Raw genomic sequence first — 23,039 nt, forward strand, 5'->3', positions numbered from 1 at the left:
CGTCTTTATTATAAGAATCATTGCGTAACCATTTGAATAGAAACAGGTAGAAATTTGGCAACACTGTTCTTGGTATACCATATTTTTTGCTGTCAATACAATAAGATATATAATAACAAATATCGTACTAATGTATTTATTAAGAAGTCATAAAGACTAATAGTATATTTTTTATTGCGATTCTAACGCGTATATGCAACAATTTTTTTCTTTGTAATTATTGGACTGTCGCCCACAACAGTGGCGGATTGATCGGGATTGTCTCGGAATTAAAATCGTCGACTAAGATCCCAATTGAGTGTCATATTATCTTTGAATTCCAGAGAAAGAGTATGCAAAAGGTCACTTCAAACATTTTTAAATACAGATTTCTGAGATGACCCATTTTTTAAACTCTCACCAAATGTTTTTGTAATGTTTGAGGTTTTTTATTTTTTGCTGTCCCGATTTAAAATTGTATAATTATGGTGAGCCTATTTTTAAGCCATGTATCAAAAAGGAAAAATTTAAGCAATAACACGCTTGGTTTTTATGTGTCATTTTTTACCATTCGTATTTTGTGACACTTAATCATTATTGTATGTATGACACAACTCAATATAAATGAACACGAGAAACCAGAGACTAGAGACTCATTTTACAGCTCTTGCTCATTCCACACTGCCGCTCGATACTGACACCTGCATTTTTATTACTCATATATTTTTATTAATTAAATATATGTGCAATAAACAATATAACCAACTATCTATTTAAGCATAACATTAGACCACCAATCTAATATATTAGCCTTTCATAATGGATTATAAAAAAAAACAGTTATTGATTCCACTAAGTGCTGCTCACAATCGACAAAAAAGACCAGACTTGGCATCGATAAGTGATATTGTGTTACACCATGACAAATTCAGATACTGTTTGTACTTATTTTAGTGCATCCACTATATAATCCAATCTTAAACTTTCAGATTAGCAGATTAACTCCTGCCAAAACCACTTAGATCAGTTCTAAATTAGCCCAGTATTCAGCTTATCATCGATTAAAATGGCACATTCATATATCATTAAAACTATCGTAGCAAGCAATTGCATTTGTGAATGCTACACGGTCTTTAGAAAGATAAATTTATAATAGTAAATAAATTTACATGTATCTGAGTATCACCCTTTATGGATGCACATGTGTACATCGTATCGCTTCGATACGTATATTATAACTGTAGTTAAGACTATAGATACAAAGAGTGGCGAAATGTCGCTCTAGAGCGGAAAGAGCGAGAGGGAGAACGAAAGAGGGAGAAGAAGCACTTAACCACGAACTGTAGGTAATTTCCTCGGAGCTGTCAGGAGGTTTTATCGACAGTTTCTAGAGGTCACTTGTTGCTCAGGCGCTAAGCCCCCTTATCTCGCTTTCTTCAGCTCATCCCGGGCTAAGCCGTTTTTTATCTTTGCTAAATGGTGTGGATGTGTTCTTGGATCTGTGAACAACGCAGTATCTAAGTTAACTAAAATAACACACACGCGTATAGGTGTCTTAGTAACCGAAGGATTAACTCTAAAATTCGGTTAAATTAAAAAGACAGGGGTGAAACTTTGTCAGGCTACAATTAAATTGCGAGTATTCAAAGTTTGTAGAATTGCTATTTTAATATTTAATGAGTTTTTAAATTAGTACAATTGGAAGTTAAGAATATTTTATCAAATTAATTATTGTTCTTAAAATAATAATTACGTATATAATAATTTAAAACCAGCTTTAGGTAATCTAATGTCTAGATCAACTGTAAAACTAATTTAACTCCTGAATACAATTAATTTGCACGTATTTATATGTATTTAATCATAATACTATTTCTGCCAATTTTATAATAATTTTATCAGTTTTTTCTTTTAATATAATTTATTCATGTACTAATATGGTATTATTGTATGATATTTAATTAAAAAAAGACTGATGCATTTAAGATGCATGTCAATAATAATGTTGTATTTTACAATATAAAACAGATAGTACGATGTATTGAAAAGTGATTAAAATCTTTGTAAGATCTGAATATTTTTTTAAACGTGTACGTTGTTCTAAATGAGTCTTATGCCTGCACTACACTCTCTGGAAGTTGGCCAAGGTTGGCCAAGGACGTAGAATATAGTGGGTTACTTCGGTCGAGTTCGGTTCTGCCCGCTCTAAAGTCAGAAAACGGGAGGTAAAGTGGGGGTAATTCAGTCGACTTGGCCAGCTTCGAGCGCTTCCGAACGTGTGCTAAGTGACGAGAGTGAGAGAGATAATGATATGGTGTTTCGCAAACTGAGATAGAACTAGTAACTCGGTTCAATTTCAGTATGCGCGTAGGCGTCCTATGGTCAACACGCATGACGAGCGCTGCATCGTGGTCACGCGATCAATTTATAATACCACATGCTTATAGGGGACTTGAACAGACTCTTACTGACAAATTTGAATATTTTAGGGCACCAAAAGGGATTAATTATATGTTTGATAGTATATTCTTGTAACAAATATCGTTATTATATTTTTTTTCATATAAAATTAAATAATTAAAAAAGAATTAGTGGTACTTGATTTTGTTTGATGTATTTTCCTAGATCGGCTTATATAAATGTCACACCATAAAGAATTTTAATTTGGAATCGATGGCGAGAAATTCTAGGATAGTCACAGATGTGGTGTTCGTATCATTTTTATGCCTTATGGTATTTTGCAAAAGCCGACAAAGTATTTGCGTTAATTGAATATTTACGACTGAAAAGTTTTCCTTGATATTGTTTTGGTGAGCGCCCACACAAACTTTTATAAATATCAGTAGCGTAATTTTAATAATATGACAATTTAAAAATTGCGATTATTTGGCACTTTTTTCGATCGCGCACAAATTTGCCAGCTGTACGTGACAGCAGCCACCGTGCGGACGTCGTCCGGACGGCATATAAAATTTGTGGCAGTGTGGCCGCTACTCGAAAGTCGGCGACCTCGGCCGACTTCAGTTGAACTTCGGTTCGGACAACTTCCAGAGAGTGTAGTGCAAACATTAGCGAGATCTGATTTTTTATTCCCGCAAATGGTTATATGATATATATTAATGGTAGTGAACTAAAGTAGCTAAAAACTTATTTATTAATCTTGTAGATGCTTTGTGAATCTGCAGAATGTCATAAACTATGCGTTGTTTTAAAACATAAATCATATACAGAAATAAGGATATTTTTTCTTGACGATGCCTTTGTACTAGGTCCTCTATAAATATTTTATTTTAAAAAAGCACAGCATATGTCATAAATAAACACCTAAAAAATTAGAGTAAAAACATATTTTTTTTAATGTTTATAACTACTTAACAATGTAGTGAACTTATTTAAACGCGCAATTAAGAAACCATTGGCATGCCGCGAAGGTTTTTTACCATGTTCACCTTTTAAGGCTTTTATAAGCCTTTTTCTTTATTTTATTTTTATTTGTTTGGTAAATTTCTAGTTCACTAATTTACTTACTGGAGTAAGAGAGAAGCATCATTATACTGAACTCTTATTTTTCATGAATTTATATGAGTTTTATTCTTATACCGCTCAAAAAACTGATGACAAATTGCTATACTATTTTTCTGCATATTTTAACTGCAAAAATAATCTTAAGATATTCGTTGAGCCTAATTCGTACTGTCAGTATAAGCATAATATATGCTAACCCAATGCGTTACAGTAGAGTAACATTAGAATCAGACACTGTTTGTTTAATGCTTATGTACTATATATATATATTATATGTTATATACATTTAATTTTAAACATATACAATGCCTCTATTTCCATTACAACGATTACCTCTCGCCTGTGTAGGATTTCACAATTTTAACGCTGGATTTAATATATCCGATTTCACACACTAGATAACAGACGTATGCGGGAGAGAGGTATTGCGACGAACATATTAGAATATACGCGTTGGGATTTAATAAATGGCAAATAATTCTATGTAGCTAAATCAGAGATGAACTTTTGCTCTATCCTGTATAAGTAGCGAAACTCGTCGAAAAAGGAAAATATGTCAACGACACTCTACGCTTTTCGTGTGTGGCTTATGTAACTATATAAACTCTCTGGTTGAGAACGTTTAACCTTTCAGGAGAGTCCATTAGGGGAGTATTGTGTGTGGATATAGCATATGTGTACAAACGTGTGTGTGTTGGTTCGGACAGTCGTTAAATCTAATAGCGTCACACGTTAAATCAGATCATGATTATGTCCAAAACATTGCACTCGAAATGTCGACCGGAAATATAATATGTCAAATATGCTAATGGAATTTGGATTAACTTGTATTTATATAATTTAAAAATAAAATTAAAATGTTTTGCAAAATTCTTATTGAAAATATTCTTAATCAATGACAACGACGGCGATAAGTGGTATGCATACTATTTTGTTGTATGCATAAAATTGTTGTATATGCGGTTATATATATATATAAAATAATTTTAGTTTAATAGTTTATGATGCTTTAATAAAGATCGTCGAAATAACAAATAATTGTAAAATATAAGAGATTCTAAATTAAAGTTCCGGATAATTAGGAGTTGTCGCAGAATCTTTAAATTAATTAGGCTCAAATTTTATTTATACTTATCTTGATATATGTATATTTTTTATGATTAGTTAGGGTTTATAAAATACAACAGCACAGTTATGTATCATAAATTACTTTTCGTTTAATTGTCAGTACTTTTAATTACGTTACTTTATTTAATAATGTATATACTTTATTTCATTCATCTAAAAAAAATAATTACTTTTACTTAAAAGTTAAAAATACCTTATCGTATCTTTCACTTTGTCCTTCTCCCAATTCTATCATCGTTAAAGAGTTTCATAACCTTCCTTTTTGTAAAATGTAAATGTGTTGGGTAGTAAACTTTTATAGCCACCTCTCGATAAATAACCTTTGAACTTTTATCAAAAGACTTGACATCTTGAATAAGCATTAAATTTTAATATATATAGCATAAAAATACGTTACCTTCACTAAAAAAATATTATTTTAAAATACTGCGGCTGGTACAGCATAATAAATCATCAGGTCTCCGATTCATTATCGGAAGGTGTAAATCACTGAAAATTGAAAATTTTGTTGAAATTTAATGAGTGTTTTTATGAGGTTAAAGGTCGTGGGTTTACATCTAATAAACCCCTGAATCTTTTGTACAAAATCATATTGAAAATTATTTTAATAACATTTTTCTCGATAACATATATGTTTGTACCTATATGATTTTTTTGTATAATTATTCAATAAATTACAATAACTGAAACTTTAAATTTTCAAAGATATATTATATGACCTAATACTAAATATAATATTAAGCTAATAGTGGAGCGTAAAGCCAAACTTGCTATATCTTTCTCAATTATGAATAATGTTATGAAATGGATATCTCTAAAACTGACTGTGTTAACGCAAATAGAATATAGTTAAATTATACACCCTATACTTCATTGCATTAACATTGCTTATATGCTTATATCTCAATTTAACAAATCTCTTTATTTAATAATAACTTTTACATCAGACAATCAAATTTTATAATATTACCTTACATAAATTATCACCTTTGTTTATAATTATAAAAAATATATAAATAAAAAGTTACGAGCTTCTGCGCATATTCCAAATCGAACATTTGACTCTTCCGTTTTTTCTGGGGACTTACTGCAGGTGTCACAGTAGTAATTTTCTGGATGCTGATCATTAAACTCCTTAAATGGCTCGTCTAGTGATTGATATTTCGCAGTCAGCAGATGAAAAAATGTTCAACGCGTTTGTAAATTGCAATGGCTTAAGAATTTTTTATGTTGTTTAAAGATATAAATAAAAGTTGCTTCGTATTTTTTCAATTATAATATATACAAAAGTACCTGAAAGCCTAACTCAAAAAGGGTATATTAATTTATTTCAATAAAAGTCTTTTTAATTGATTTCACTGATTCTGTAATACCCTCTCTGATTAATTGTTTTGTATTGGTCTGCATAACACTCCATCACAGCTACTACAACTTCTTTGATGGACAAAAATCGTTACCTTTCAATATGTTTTTGTGGCTCAGAAATAATGGAGGATGAGGTATTAATTTAAAGCTAACCCAAATCCGATGGAGCTTCGAACATTTCGTTTACATTCTAAATAGCATAATGCTTATTTATCTTATGAAAGAATAATATTTACGTGTAATATTTCCTTTGCGTTACAATAAATAGATATTTTGATTAGCGGACAGCATCATCTTTGATTTTTAGGAGATGGTGAAAATTAGTAGTGTATATATATAACATATTCCAAAAAAATCAGGATTATTATCTGAAAAGTACAATTGAGCTGCTCTCTATACAAATTTTAAGTAATCGAAGCGTATATAAAATTACAAAAAAAACGCCTAGAAAAGCACTGTATTTTATTGAGTGAATTGTAGTTTCATGGTGAGCGTTGCAAAACTTGTCATGCCGAAGCACCAATTATGCATCGCTTATGATCATCGCTCGAACTTTAATCATGCTCTAAAGAAAATTACCAAAGGCAATTTATTAATGTCTATGGTGTCTTTAGTGAAACTAAAAATATTTTATTTTTTATTTTTTGTATCAGCGTAAATTAGTAGCAATATTAAAAAGTTTCAAATCTATAATTTGTTTTAGAACTTTCATTGGGTAAGGTTTGGGTTTGAACAGAAAATGTGCGTTTCGCAACTGTCAGATTGACTTTTATACATTTTAGAGGAGCAAACAGGTAATTGTTTTTTCTCTCAATATACCTAAGTGACTAGTGTCGCTCTAAAATCTATGGTCTTGATGCGCCTTTATTTAGTTTCGAAGTGCGAGTTAATGAGACGCTTCAGTCTTTGAAGCATATTTGTGTATAAAATGTTTATTGAGTGCCTACTATGAGCGAAATTCGCAGAATTTGATTTCAATTTACTAGCACCTGCCATATATATTATAATTTCACTTGTAAAAATATATATCTACCGGTGAAAATGTATTCTGATTTAATTTCACTGAAATGCTATTTTAAAAATATTTTTGGGATAGATTTTTTTTTAGGGAAAGGGGGGGGGGTGTTTCGATTTTAATAACGTACTTAGTATTTCATTAAATAAAATGCGTGACTCCGGCCAAATTTTAAGGATGGCAAATGCCTCTCTCTTTACCAAATGACGTCTCTGTCTGACTCCAATTTTGAAAGCAAAACATAATTGCTGTACGGTGAGTAATTTAATTCCTGGAAACCACATTGTTGAGTAGCAGCCTGCGCAGCATCTAAATTGTGCACTGGCGCATTGACGTGCAATAACTTTACTCCCTGGAACAGCTTTCCTCGGCATTTATATATAATGGCAACCTTCAATTTCTACATTAATACATTACAGTGAATATAAAACATATTAATAATATTAAATTAAAACTAATCTCAAATTATTAAAATATTATTTTGGTTTCAATGATATATTTTTTTCGGTTAAAAGTAAAATAAATATGCCTCTAGAGTTCTTGAATTTCAGCAGCTTAGTTGTTAAAAATCGTATAACAAGATATCTGATGAATTTAATATATAAGGCAATATTTTATAACCCAACACATTAAACTTGCATAGGGTCAAACATGCGTTGTCATTAACCAATGCAGGGACCTAAGAATTATTGGTGCATCTTCTCGATTTTTTGACTGAAAAATTATAGTTGCTTTTTATTGCGAATTAATTTTATATAAGAAATCCTAGAACTTTGTGAACATCCCTCGTATATATATTTTAAAAAAAAATCGAAGCCGTCACGTCAACTTCTGCGGTAGGATCCGCTCGCAAAGGTCATAAAGACGATTTTTTGATCAGTTTTGTAGCCCGAAAAGATTCTCCAAAACGTGCCGGTCTTTCATGCTTCGCCCAAAATTGAAATCTGGAATGTTTGCGCGAGCGTTTTATTGCGAATAAAGCGGATTCATTACACAAAACGGCGATTTTCCGCAAAAGTAAATTAAATGTCCCGCATCTCTATAGTGAAACGGTCGAGGATAACGTCTTTCCAAACGTGTTATCTCTCGCCCATTGTGCTCCTGGACACAATGCATTCCACCCGCATGGTTGTGCAAAAGAAAAGCCTCTTTTTATTGTCAGCCTTTAGTTTGGGTGGACGTGATAATCGAAATTGTGTTAAGAAAAATTACAGAGATATCCCATCACTCTGGTCCTATTAACAAAAAAAAATATAGAACACATTTTGGAACCTCTCAAATTCACTTTGATTTTAAAACATTTTTATGCAACTTAATTTATAAATTAAATCATATACGATTATCGAATAATACAATCAACTAATAGTTATAAGCTTAAGTTATTAAATATCCATTGGTAACCTAACCAAAAGAGAAAAACAAAGCACATGCGTGGATAAAATCATTTATGGTCAATGAGTCATTATGGTTGACTACCCTTAAAGATACATTTTTAAAGTTTAGTTCCTCGCTCTAATTGGCTAAAATAAAACGTAACCTAATTCGTAAAAACTGCTAAAAAGGTTCTATGCAAAAAGTCGTAAGCTGGAACGGTACTTCTGCCATCATCATTACATTAAGCATTCGATTTTTGATCATAATTGAGATCACTGACTTGACTTTTGACACTCAAAAACTTATCCGAATATTTAATTTGTTAGTTTGCCATGTGCAATATTTTTTTTTTAAATTACTTAATTTTTTTTTTATATAAATTACCAAAAACGTAATTTATAAAAAAGAATCCAAGCATTTACTATTTATTTTGTAGCTACCCTAAATAAACAATTTTGTCCATTGAATATTAATTCGTCTGGATTGTCGGCAAGTATGGATCCATACTGTATCTTTGTGTCGATATGGTGAGCTCCACTGGTTGTGAGTTCAAGAGCAAAACTGTAGTCCAAAAAATTAAGCTTACTTATTTTATGGTTTTATATCATGTAAATAGTATTGTTAAAAATGAAGTATAATTATAAGAAATAATTAACATGAGCTGTAACAAACATACATATGTATATAATATGATATAATACTGCAGATATAAATAACTTTACTCAATGAAATTATATTTAATGTTTATTTATCAATAAATGTGTTTTTATTTTTATCAATCAGACGACTTTAGTCGATTTTTGTGTGTTCAAATGATTAACTAAAGTATAATTAAATAACTTAAATTAACAGAAAAAACAGGTTTGAATTAATTACTTTTACTGCTAATTACCGTAATGAAAACTACTGATGCCTTGTTAAAAAATTGATAAAATAATATTTTTTTGATAAACTTATATTTTCAACTAATATAATTCTAAATTTAATAATTTTAAAATAATTAAAAGTAGTAGAAAACTAAAGAATTTCATCGAAAACCTTTAGGTTTTAAAAAAAATTTTATGTCTGATAAACTTGAAAAGTTAAGTTAAATCCATTAAAAATGTATCTATTTTTCTTAAGTAATTACAAAAGAACCGGTAATTCTCTCCAAAATGCAAAATGCAAACATATCATATTTCGGCAACCAAAAGGTTAATAACATTGTTTTATTTTTAAATTGTGCATTTTATATAATACATAATAATATTTTAATTAAAAAAATATGAAAAAATATCACTTATAGATACATTAAAAATTAAAGATATGACTTATATAATTTAATTTTTAAACCCAAGGTAAGCTCAGACTAAACTATCTAAAACCAGCGAAAATAATACGCATACTGCACTTTTTTTAGAGGTAAAATATATATTTCTGGACAAAAATGTGTTTAACCATATAGTTAATATTTTATTGCAATAAATTTGTTTGATTCGATTTACGAATCTGTGGAAGAATTAAGTAAAATATAAAAAATGACCTTTTTTCTTTACTTTATTAGTCTTTTCAATCTAATAATTTGTTTAAATATCTGTTAAATATATTGTTTGAAGTTTTTAAAATTACTAGACTTCTTTCATTGTCAATCTAAAAAAACTATATTAAATATATAATTACATATATATTATTTTATAATTTTAAATAATATTTTTGTCCAAGAATATTGTATTTTTGTAACAATTTATCATATAAAAGCTAGCTGTCGGTCTCTCACTGTTGCGAAGCACCGCAGCTAGCAAGCGTACCTTGAATATTCTTATTTTTTATTTTTAGTATTCAAATATTGAATTTATATTTTAAGTGTTTTAAAACTACGTTTTAGCCTTATTTCAGCGTTTCGTGAATATTTATATTATTCGAATTCCTCAACTTGAAAACTTACTGTTCAATATTTCGGCAGTGATAGTCCTGTCATGGTCACGAAATTACTGAAATTTGTTTCGAAAAATTTTCAATATTAGGGCTAGCAATACAATCGCTTAACACATGCTTTTTCATTTTTTAATACATAGCCTATTTATGTTCTTTAATATATATTTTTTAATAAAAATATTTATAAATATAAAATTTATTATATTGAATACATACTCGAGACAATATTAAAATATGAAATAATCATTGTCATTGCATTTAAAGATAAAAGTAAAAGCCAAAACAGTGCATAAATGAAATCTTATCAGTTTCTATACTGCGTATTTAATTTGTTGAAAATGACAGTTTAAAGTAAAATAACTAAATATTTAGCTATAAATTTTAATTGAGTAGAGCTTTTAGTTTAAAATGTCTGTTTCAATAATTAAAATAATATGTCATAGAATTAATGATTAAGTTAACATTTACAATTTATTTTTGTTTTTATTAAAACAATTTTATAATTGCTTTTTTAAAATATATATATTACCCTACAGTTTTTAAAATTTTGACTTATGTTTAAATAAAATCACGTAGCACCTTATTGTGAAAAGTTTAATTATAGAAGGTAATTTCCCTCGGCTTGGTTACACAACCTCTCTATCTCTCTCTCTCTCTTCCTCTCTCCACTTATACCCAACCTCCTCCATCAACATAAATATCATATTACACTTCCCAGAGGTTTTACAGCCGCGCTTCCCACAAAGTGCTTTTGAAATTTCCCAAAAGTAAATTGCATCTCCCCGATTCATAACGTTCGACCTAGATGCCGTCAAAGGCTTTAAATCGAGTTCCGCTTCTTAATAATTGCCATCAAAAGGTCAGAGTTGTGACCATATTTTCGTATTGCCTTTTGTCCCAAATTAAATATTATTTTCATAAAATTAAAAAAAGCAACAGCTATTTGTATTAAAAATAGAGACTTCAAACTAATATCATGTCTGTAAATCATTGGACGTGTATTATTTTTTAGTAATTATTTTTTACTATTATTATCTGTGAAATTAGGAAAATCTATTAAAATCCAGGCTGTGTTGCTTCATTAGAAATATATATATATATATATATATATATATATATATATATATATATATATATATACATATATATATATATATATATATATATATATATATATATACATATATATATATATATATATATATATAACTTATTATTTCTGATCTCAAAGATATGATTTCTTATGGGATTCAAACTCATGTCTTTTATGTATTAATAAGTTACTTTTATTGTACTAGTATCGTGTTTAGACTCAAATAAACTCGTTCCTATTTTTAATACTGGACTAAAAAAGTTTAGTTTTTTAATAGTGAAATATTGCATACATTTTAGGATTTAAATTTAAGATATGATTAAGATTAACATCCAAATTGCAAAGTACGGTCTTATCACTTTTTAAGATCAAAAATAAAATCAGAAAAAAAAATTAATATATTTGAAAATTTGAAAGCAATAACAGAAGCGTTTAACGTACTGTTTGAAATAAGAATCAATCTCTAATGTGTTCCCAACATTAGGTGCAATCAAAGCAAAGTTAAGAACCAGTTTATTTACGAAATAATATTGTGTTTTTTGATTATATTTTTAATGAATTTAAATGAAATTATGTATAATTTAATTCATTGAAATTGTTAATTGGAGACTACTTAAATATATTTTAATATTGACCTTTTATCAATATAAATTAAGGCCTAAATTGGTTACGAAATCTGCGCGATGAAACACGTTGCTATTCATCGCAACAAAGCAGGAGAATTTTATGAAATTAAATGAAACAGCAACCCAACCCCAGCTGTGACACATTATTGTCCAAAATCGTTTTGGACGAACGACGCCACTGCTCGCTTGTAGCTCGACGGTAATTGGCTAAAAACGGCGTCGTAATGACAGGGCCGTAACGCGGATATCGCTCGTTATCACCGGAAACAATCGTAATAAAGAGGGAAAGAGAGAACTTTCTTGAATTTTTATTTGCAGCGTTGCGTAACTCGGGAGTGGAGCGATTTTTTATTCTGGGACTTTGCTATAAGCATTTGATAATATCTATATGCATAAATATAATAATTTTATATTTTGTACAGTTTTATAATATCATGTATATGGTAGTAGAATTTCGATGAATTGGTGATGATATAAAGTTCAGTAATTATTTATAATATTTTTTAAAATCACTCTTTTTAATAAAATTACTGTTAGGCACCCAGCGCGCGCAGTGGTTTTGGTGTGATATATGAGTTTTAGCGACGAAATATTTTATATTGACGTTAAAAAGAGTGAGATTTAATATTAATAAATTCCAATATGTTTCATTTGTTTCAGATGTGTTCTCTCTGGGTAGTGGTGCTTTGTGCAGTTGTGGGAGCTTCTGGAAGACCTCAGAATGCAGGCCCTCCTTTGGAGGCGTTGGGCCCTATGGACTATCTTCCGCCCATGGAACCAGTTCACGTTCAGCCTAGAGATATCAACGTTATCAACGAACCAACTTGCGATGAGCTCAAAGCAATGTGGAGGTAAGAATTAAATGTTTTTTAATCAAAGTCGGCTTCCGAAGGAAGCAAAATCAAATTCTAGAGCGTCGGTAAAACATTTATTTGACTTTCGGAATGATAGAGCCGATCTTGACCATGCACTAGTTGGCCGTTGACCTATTTTCTTGGCCTTAACCGTAAACTTACAACTTGGTCTTAACAAGTAATTTTTATTGCTACATATATTTATATAAATATTTGATTTTTCTTCCTTTTGCCGACGTTTTGACCTCTGATTTTTGGAGGGTCAGGTCTAATATCTGAATTTTGAATGAAATACAGCATTATCAAACGATAAATTTGAAAGTAAGAAATTATAGAGAAGCAATTTAGAACTCTAAAAATATATATTAGGTAATCGTTTATTTAATGATTAAAAAAACACTTAATTGCTAATTTTTATATTAATGATTCAAAATATATATTTTAATATATAATCCTTTACACCTCTCGATCATTTTTTAAATTCCATTGGTTTGATGCAAAATATTTCGATAGCTCCTTTATCACATCATCTGCATTTTATTTTTTTCCGTCTAGTATGTGTTGCATCGATCGAAATAAATATTTGTAGGAAGGAGCAAGGCCTTAGGAATATGGTGGATGAATTATTTCATAAATTAAAAAATCACTTTTTTACTGTGTTTAGTCAATTTTATTACGTTAGATTAATTTTTAAAATAGTCTAAATCATTTCAACCTTAAATTGTTATGTTTTTTTATCAGCTACATGCAAAATTTTATGCTAAAATAAATTAAAACATTGTGTTGCGTAATATGAAAATATTTTTTAATCAATTTAAATATCTCAAAAATAAAGAAACATGACTTAGTCCACCCTCATAATTATGGGCTCATATAACATCTAATAGACGCTATCTGTACATATTTAAATCTCGTTAAACTCTCAGCATAATACAGAAAATTAAACCGACGGACTATAAGCTCAACTCAATAAAAACTATTACCATTTTCTAAATTACCCCTCAGTACAGTAGGATTTTACGTGCGATGGTGTGTTATTAATTCGTCCACACAAGCTTTAAATCTGTTTACCCTAAGCCACTGTACATATATTAAAATTATGCAAATTATTCTCGACATGCAAGTCTTTGTTTTCATTACACGTACGGCACGTTATGCTATTTAACTTTGGATTATGGAAACTATTCGTATGCATACGCCTACAATATTTACATGTGATTTTTTCTATTCATGCCGTAATGGAATATTCATGAATGACTGCGCTACAAATATATAACGCAAAATCTTTTCAAAGCATTGTCGATTCGGTGTTTTTTTACGACCTCCACAAATTTCCCGTAAATGTGGAAAACCCCTTTTTTGTGTCCCCACACATCCTTGAACTTTATGTAGACTCGAAACATATAATGTTTCTATTTTTATATGGCTGTCTAAGGTTCAATACGTTTTTGGATTGTGCTGCCGAATATATTTATTTTGATAGCATACAATATTTTTAAATTCGATTTGTAAATATGTTATTGCTTCACATAATATATAAAATCTTCAGGGTTAATTTATTGGAGCATATTCTTTAGATATATAAAAAAAAACAAATATTTTCTTATTATAATCAAAGCAAATCGAGTAAATGTATGGTTTTTTTATTTCTATAAATTATATGTTTCGTATATTAACTATCAATGAATAAATATCTATAAAAAATTATATTTCTAATAATAAAAATAAATATCTGTTCGTTGAAATAACATTTTATTAGAGATTTTTAGAAATGATATTAATTTTTACTACCAAATATTTAAATTATAATTAAAGAAATATATATACATATATGTCATGCGGGAGATAATTTCCCTTTCAGTCGCTCGCGTGTTAAGTGAAGAGGATGCGGACCGCATGCCCTTATCTCACACTCACTCTCGTCACTTAACACGCGAGCTAGCGAAAGGGAAAGTATCTCACCGCACGCGCCTTATGTCATGGTATTAGGTTAAAATTATATATGAAAAATATTCACAGAGAAAAATACGTAAAAAAATAACATAAAAATAAAAAAAAGATATTGACATAAATTCTTATTTATATAGCATATGAAATAAAGTAAATTTAAATATAAAACATGAAATAAAAAAGTGTTTCATATTAATGTATATTAATAATTATATCAAATATTATTTTTAATTTTAAATCACTTTTTTACCAATAGAATAAATTGATGGAAAGAATGTAAATTTTTTATTCAACTTTTGATATTTTCTTGGTTACTAGTGAATGTGAAATTACTGAACATGTGTATTTATTTGCGTAATTTTATCACAAATATTTTTTTTTTTGTGTAATTTTTTATATATATAATTTCTTTCTTATGTAATTTTTGCTTTGTAATTTTATCACGTGTTTTTTTTTCTTGTTAATTAGTTTTGACACCATGATATATAAAATATACATAAAAAAAAATGCTTTTATTTTAAATGAAATTTTACTTGAAATTTTAGGAAAATGATATTTTTTTAAAAAATCTCTAATTTAAAAAAAAAAGATTAATAATATTTTACCGTATAGAATTGTTTTAATAAGAATCATCATCGAAATGATATTTTTTGTTGCATAACTTTATTTTTGAAGCGCAGATTTTTTAGCTATTTGCACTATATTTAAACTAATCACTACCATATATTGTACAATACATCCATGAGATAAGGAAAAGCTAAGAAAACAGTCAGAATTATATTTACATAATAAACACTATTTCTTATCTTATAAATATGATAAAATTGAAAACCAATAGGGTTTATTAGAGATTTAAAGAATCTAGATCTTTGTTACTATATCTTTATATTGTAAAAAATATTTGTAATTAAATCATAGTTCTTAAATAAATTTGCGTCTAGATTCAATTACATGCGCAATGCAAAAAATTAAATGATTGCTTATAAATGATATATTGATTTAAATTATATATAACATATATTTTCTAAAATATGTAATATATATAATTTTATCACAATGACCATTGCCATTCGCATAATTAAAGTGGAGTATCGCCGTACATGTACGGTGATCGATCTTTCACGGTACCCCAGATAGTTCAATATTAATATATTGTATACCTGAAAAAATAATAAATATTAAAACTTGTAATTATTCAATATTTTTTTAATTTGACTTAATGAAACGATTTTTATAGAAAATAGGACCAAAAAATTGCAGAGTACGATTAAAATATTTAAAGCCTATGTATAATATAAAAATATACAAAAGCCAAAAAATTATGTTTAATAAACTAACAAAATTGAATAATATTAAAGTATGAAAAGAAATTCTCAAAACATACTAATACAAAAAAGTAGTAAAATTATTCAAAGCAATAAAACGTTTAGAATCACTGATTTTTTCTTTAATTTACTGTAGATGCTATATGTAATAAAAAAAATAGCAACAGAAATAATTAAGTAAAATTTACTCACTTCCATACTAATAAATTAACAAATAGGTATAAATTCACTTACTACTGAAAGGGTTAAAGCTACCTCGTATAATTTTCAGATTAGTGGCATTTTTTTATATTGATATGCGTAAAAAAAGCTGTCATCATTATTATTATAAATATGGTAGCATTATTTTTTTATCGCAAATACGGTAATAAGAGCGCAAGAAAAAACTTATCGGTAATATCTTGCTGCTTTGATTTATATTCAGTTCTTGCGGTACCCATTTTATTTTTCTAGCTTTTTTAAGTAGTTTATGACTACTGGATTACTAACGCTTAACTTATAATTCTTATGCGCAATTTCGATTTATCCGTTAAGTTTTTTGATACTTAATTTAACAGCTTAATTTAAATAAAAATTAATTCGTTAAAAATCTTAATATAGACCAAAAAATTAATATTTTTAAATGCCATTTTATATTTATAAAAAAAACAAGAATCGAGAGTAAAAAAATACATATACAACATCGAAATAATCTAAAGAGCAATCAAAAAAATTGAGATACTTGAGCGATATCTTTGTAGAAAATAAATAATAACTTGACAGATATTGACAGCAAGATAATCCGATCTTTAGTAACAGACGCAAAAGACAAACATTTTAGGATCAATAGATTTTCAGATACAAAAAAATCAATATCCATCGGATTTAAGGCACAATAATAATTTACTTTACACATAAAAAATGACAATCAAGTAATACATATTAGATAGTTTCATATTTTACCGCAACATTTTATCTATTTATTGTAATCTCTCATTGCAACATGACAGATATTAGCCTAATCAAGTGAGTAGTTGGACACTAGACTAAAATTAAAGTTAATCACTTACTTTTATTTATTTTTATTGTAAATAATTATTACGGCTTATTTTAAATATAATTATTAAGCACGATTAGAAAAATTTAAGACCTAACCTGTACAGTCTAAAAAAAATATAATTATACTATAGTCACTAATTCCGATCGATAAAACATAAAAAAAACAAAGATTTAAACTCAGATTTTACAGGCATTAGTCACGAAATGCTATTCTCAAAAAAAATGTCTGGTGTTTTAACTCAAGTTTTTTTCAAAGGTTAAGGATTATAACTCAACTGTAACGCATTTATCTAACGCTCGTGATACAGTGCTTTACTTACAATAAAAGTGAAGGTTCTGTTGCCATTTTAACTATTTATTATAATGAGAAACTTATATTATTGATTACTACTTCTAATCTTCTAAATATTATTAAAATGCATATAATTTGTAATATATTTGTATACATTTTTTGTGATGGTCTGTAACACAAAACCGATTTTGAGCTTAGGCTTCGATCCGAATTTGTACGTATTTAAGTGTTATTTACACAGAAGCGAGCAAATCGCTTAATCTCTTTTTGTCTGCCATTAATCTCTCTATGTGTATTGCGTAATTGCGGTTATTATTTTCGGCCTTGTACAGATTAATAACACTCTAAATGCCCTTAATATGTTCTGTGTCTTTATTTATTATTAGCTCGTATTTCGAGTGCAAATATTCATTTTGTATTTAATACACGTGTACAAATATGGCTATTTTTTTATTTACTCCAAACAAATATATGTTTTATGTATTGAAATAAATATATATGTAAAAAAAAATAAAAACCACAAAAAGCCATAGTTATATTTTTAAAATACCTTAAACTATTTGCTAATTTTATATAATAAAATTTGTGTGTTTTAAATTTGAGTAAATATGTTATTCTATGTACTTCTTTGCTTCATTTATTATGTCTTAATACTTTAAACCCCAAACGTTGAAAGCGGTTAAATATAAAATATATTATAGTTACTATATTTTCTAATATTTATTTTAATACATAATTTCCAATTTATATTTAAATACAATAGTATAAAAAAACACTAATTTTCCATCATAATAAAAATATTTTTTCTGATTTAATCCTCATAGAATAAATAGAACCTTAAATAAAAATATTATTTTAAAAGCAAAAACACGTACTTTGATGGTTTCAGATTTAGAACTTAAATTCATTTAATTAGTTTTTAAGCTTTTGTTATTTTTATTTTATTATATGATATTATATAAATACGGAATGTTATGCGTTTTCCATTTAATTGTACGCATTATTGTTCCCTTCTTAGGTTTCTTTTCAATATTTTGTATAAAAATATCAGAATCGTAAATATAAAAATGAGCGAAAGCCAATAAGTGTATTAATAAAATATACTTTTATAATTTTATTCATAATAGTATTAATCACAATAAAATAATTAATTTATATATAAAAAAATAGCTGTGCATTAAAATAATTATTAATAAAATATAACTATAATTTTGCTCCCACAATAAAAAATAAATATTAATATTGCTTATTCAAAGTATTCCTTATCACATAAAATAAATATAAGTCTTTACCTCTGATTTTTTTTATTTGCTCCCTTAAAGATTTTACCTATTTAACCATAGTTTGAGGAACTCTAGCTTATGACGTTTGATCGTCAGCCAGTTTATTAATATGTATTGATTTTAAATTAATTTGCTAACAAAAAATATTTTATTTACATATATATTTAGTGGTTTATTCGGTTTAATTTAATTTATATTTATTAAATATACATTTACATTTTTTTCTTTACGGTATCTTGAAACGTTTGCTCTGTTGCTTATATATTTATTTATAAATTTGGGAAAATTAACTATTTACTTACGTATAGATACAAATTAATTATTTACACACGTAGCTTTTGAATGAAAATATGTGTAATTAGTTTCAAATTTATATTTTCCGGTTTGTAAATATGAAAACATTCTTAATTACCTAAAAGTATATTTAATTTTGTACGAGAGGATTATATTTATAAATTTTCTCCCATGCTATTTAAATAAATTATAATAAATTTATAACCTAAACGAATGTTGGTATTTATGAATATAAATACTTGAAGAAACTTTGAGAGGGAGCAATAGTCGGTGCACCTATACCTTTATATCTGATATGTCGTTTAATGGTTCGTGATATTTCTAATATATTATATTTTCTCCATATTTTGTCTATTATAAAAAAGTGGGCTTTGAATATTTTTTAAACACTGTATATTTTTTTTTGATACTTTCAACATTTATCTCTGACTCTGAATACCGAAACAGGTAGAATAGATGTTCGCGGGAAAATGCCAGGATTAACTCATAAAAACGGTGAATAAAGTAACTGTTATAAAAAAACACATTACCAGAAAGCCACTATACCAGATATTGTCACACTCCAGATCGAAAATATATAAACTCTGATTTAGATATTAAAAAAATGTATGGCTTTTATGTATAGAAATTAATGAATCGCACTTCAATTAGTGGATTTGCAGAAAAGTATTTAATACTAAGTTCAGCTTGAGCTTTCATTTTCATAGTAAAGATACGTGCCAAAAATCTGATTTACTTAAATTAAAAATTTATGCATCTAGCAATGAAGAAAAAAAATTTCAAAAACGCCGAACAAGCAAGGAAATGTCTAACAAATCATCAGCAAAAAGCAAAAGAAAATCCTGTAGAATATTTTAGATTTTCATTTGATTTAGGAAAAGCGCTTCTGTATACCAAACTTTCCGTTACGGTTGCTTATGTGAGATAAATTAAGTGAATGAGAGATAAGAGCATGCTAACCGCATGCTCTTATCTCTCACTTACTCTTATCACTCAACACACGAGCGAACGAGAGAGAAATTATCTCACCGCCCGCGCCTGCTATATACATACGTACCCATGTTTTTTCCCCAAATTATACGAATTATACATATTTTTTGTGTAAAATAAATAAAGTATTTATTGCTTAAAAAATGCCTAATCCACATACTAATTTTATTATTTATTATTACAGGTTTTCTAAACGCCAAGCGCGCGCACCAGAGATCATGAACGAAATAACCACGTACAAAGATCCATTTTCCTATAACGAATGGTCACCCTATTACGGAAGCACTTCCGCCGGATACGTGTCATCATCGAGGAGTGCCGGAGGCGGAAGTTCCGGAGGAACCAGGTAAACACTTCAATATGTTTTGAATTTACATATCAGAGACGTATATTATTAAATTCCAACATATGCCTCTACGTTTTCCTTGAATAAATAAATAAATAATATTTATGTTCAAAGATCAACTGTATACAATAATAACACGTTTCATGCTACAGAGATAATTTGATTTATTTATTGTATATTAAATTACGCACTGGTTTTATATAAATATTATTATTTGCAGTATATAAAATTGGAAAACATAATACATATTTCAAACATAGATACGATAAATGATTTTAATTATTATATTAATAGTTTATTTTTATTTGGTATAGTTTTTAATGTTTTTTTTTTCAAAAAATTAATTAAACCCAAGTGGTGACCCCCTACGTGATTTTATATTGACAAAAAATTTAATAACGCATCGAGATAAGGAATGAATTGTGATAAAAAATTCCGATAGGATCTTTAAAAATTATGTTTAGTGAAAATTTTTCGCTAGATCTAGTTTTAAATAAATTAGTAATTTTATTTTATGCATGTAGATTTTTGATATAAACAATTTCAATAACAAATAAATTATACTATAACAATAGTCATGTTATTGTGTGCAACATAATACTAGTTTATTGTTTGTCTTTGCCGTAAATTACACAAAATTATATGCTTTATTTGTGTTGCACAGTTTTTTTAATTTAAAAATATATAATTCATTTATTTATAGTAAGCGCATTGTCACATAAATAGAAAAACAAATTTTAATAACGCAGTAAGATAAGGGATGACTCATCAGTAAAAATCAACAAATCTTTAAAATTAGATTTACAATAAATAACTATATCAAACAACTCTTTGTAGCAAAAATTTGTTATCAATAAAATTATTATTCTTACATTTGAACAAGAAAATCAGTTTAAAATATTTTTGTTAAATATGCTTGGAAAAATAAAAGCATGTTTAAAAATGTAAAAAATCGGTTTTAAAAATATTTTTAATTATTTTCAAATTATTTCTTAATGCAAAAGTTTTAAGAAGTGGTGAATTTTTCAAAAATTATTTATTTAACTCTAAATTACATGTAATTTATTTATCTTTGTGACAAAAATATTGTATTATTGCTTTTTAATTTTATTAGATTATATTTAGGTTTTTAGGATAATATTTTTTATTGACTTTCGAGCTCTTACTAATGTAAAAAAAACTTATTCAGCTTCTATTTGAAATGGAACACTATAAATAAAAATAAAAAAGTGTCTCTGTTTGTTAACGCTGCGTGGTTATGCATCAATACCTTAAAAGAGGCGGAAATTTCACTCTTATCAAGACATTTCACCGTAAAATTAATAGTACTGGTGCCTATCCAAGAATGAGCTTAACAAAATGGCGACCCAGTCAGTTAAGGGTTCCAAGAAACTCTGGTGTCAATATAAAAATTACTGAGTGCCTCGTCTTTTCTGGTTGGCGACCAAAGATCAACTCGCGTGACTCAAAAATTGTCGCTTTCCCTGGCGCCTAGAAATATTTCACGCCTCCTATATTTTCTTAAATGTGCTTAATAAGATTTTTAATACGTCTAGATAATCTGTTTTAAAATGGTTTCAAGGCACATTAAAAGCTAGAAATATAATTTGGCTATCATTCGTCACATAAGATATAAAATAAATAAATAAGGTATTTTCTCCATAAATTTTCAATGAATTATATACTTTTTTCTATTGATATAGTGTCTAAAACTAGTTTTAAATTTTACAAAATATTGAAAAAAAACTCTTTTATAATGTTATCATATTTAACGTGAATATTGAAGCTGAAAAGTTGTTTTAAAAAAATATTTTTTTATTATCAAAACGATTTATAAACTTATAAATGATTTGTTGGCTTATCTTACATATTTTTATTGTAATAACGTTAACGTAAATTAATTAGAAATAATCTCGAAATAAATGACCTCATACTGCGTCACTATTAATCTTTCCATATACCACATACAGAACGTGCTTTCTAAAATAGAAAATGTAATATATTTCAAAATTTATTATACGTAATTTTATTAACCCTTTTGCGGGGTCGATGTTATGAATTTTCTTGTTTTCTTTCACGTTTATTATAATGTGGTGACCCTGACCATTAATCATACACTTTTGTGCGGCATGGTTTGTGAAAAATGTAGCTACTATACGAGATCCCTTATCAAGTTTGAGGCTCCAAAAAAAATCATATTACATAATATTTTATTAGAAAACGTAAAGAAAAGAAACGACTATTTCTGTGGTTGTTAAAATTTAGTTCTCTGAAATGACGCAAAATCATTGCAATTAAGTCACACACCAAGTACAAATATAGAACGTAGAAGTTGGGTTACTAAGTTGTGTAATTAATAATGGTTTTAACTACTGCTAAAGTGGGTCTGCTTTTCGAACAATTTATGTAAAGTACAGTTATGTTATGTAACTATTAATATTCCATGCTAGCAAATAAATCAATAATTAAATACATTTTATTTTAACACACAATAAACCACACGCAAAAAATAATATTTGCTTTAAATTATATTCCTCTGAACGAGATAAAAATATCTAATATTAAAATTCAATATAGTTCTATTTAATAAAGGAAAAGTTTATTATTACTACGTAACTATTATCGTACTTAAAAGTTGTATGAATTAA

The 23,039-nt window shown here is 27.7% G+C and overlaps 1 protein-coding gene across 2 annotated transcripts in view; it reads left to right on the top strand.

Annotated features, from left to right (window-relative positions):
• LOC148235612 (uncharacterized) overlaps positions 1-23,039 on the top strand; it is a 79,905-nt gene that overhangs the window by 15,984 nt on the left and 40,882 nt on the right. For both annotated transcript variants that reach the window (XM_088184391.1, XM_088184392.1), the window contains exons 2-3: positions 12,680-12,870; positions 20,230-20,391. In XM_088184391.1, coding sequence (XP_088040517.1) covers positions 12,680-12,870; positions 20,230-20,391 — 353 coding nt within the window. The remainder of the gene's footprint in view (positions 1-12,679; positions 12,871-20,229; positions 20,392-23,039) is intronic.

The sequence above is a fragment of the Plectrocnemia conspersa genome, unplaced genomic scaffold (genome assembly GCF_051122295.1).
Source record: "Plectrocnemia conspersa isolate PC_06_02 unplaced genomic scaffold, ASM5112229v1 ptg000004l, whole genome shotgun sequence".
Lineage (NCBI taxonomy): Eukaryota > Metazoa > Arthropoda > Insecta > Trichoptera > Polycentropodidae > Plectrocnemia > Plectrocnemia conspersa.